The 501-nt window shown below is 36.9% G+C and overlaps 1 protein-coding gene across 1 annotated transcript; it reads left to right on the top strand.

Moving 5' to 3' along the window:
- Nucleotides 1-30: 30 nt before the first annotated feature.
- On the top strand, nt 31-219 carry BDV27DRAFT_161894 (uncharacterized protein; the record flags this gene model as incomplete). The annotated part of the gene is made up of 1 exon (XM_032073302.1): nt 31-219. A coding segment is annotated over one exon (189 nt), but the record flags the coding sequence as incomplete, so codon positions are not given.
- Between the last annotated feature and the right edge of the window lie 282 nt (nt 220-501).

Genomic DNA, 501 nt, shown 5'->3' with positions numbered 1-501 from the left:
CTGCTGCTTATCTGCTCCAGGTTTATAGGCATATCTAAGAACCTAGGGCCCCCGCGATATATCGGTGTTGGTGATGGTGGTGATGGTGGTGGTGGCACGCCGTTTAGGGGTGCCCACCTCGACGCGCTCGGTAGACCACCACTATGGGGGTTTGGGACCTCCATAGCGGTTCCTGGGGCCTCAGGGGGCCTTTCTCGATCGATTGACGCGTTAAAATGACGTGTTTAGATTGAGTGTTGATTTTGATGTTCCCCATCGATATTCCGTCCTCCAGGGTTAACAGCTCTATATACCAGAATATAATACAAGACTCTGGAGTATATAATATCTATTTAATTTTCTACTATTCTTAATAAGTTTTTAAATTAATTTATCTATCAATTTTTTAATATAATCTGTCTACTAATGTCTATTTAGAAAATAATAAATAAAAGTACTAATTGAAATATATTAATAAAAGTATAATTAAGAAATAATAAATAAAATTTAATTAGATAAAAA

Source organism: Aspergillus caelatus (genome assembly GCF_009193585.1).
Source record: "Aspergillus caelatus strain CBS 763.97 unplaced genomic scaffold BDV27scaffold_223, whole genome shotgun sequence".
NCBI lineage: Eukaryota > Fungi > Ascomycota > Eurotiomycetes > Eurotiales > Aspergillaceae > Aspergillus > Aspergillus caelatus.
Note: the sequence above shows the minus strand (reverse complement) of the source record. Positions and strands in the feature narration are given on the sequence as shown.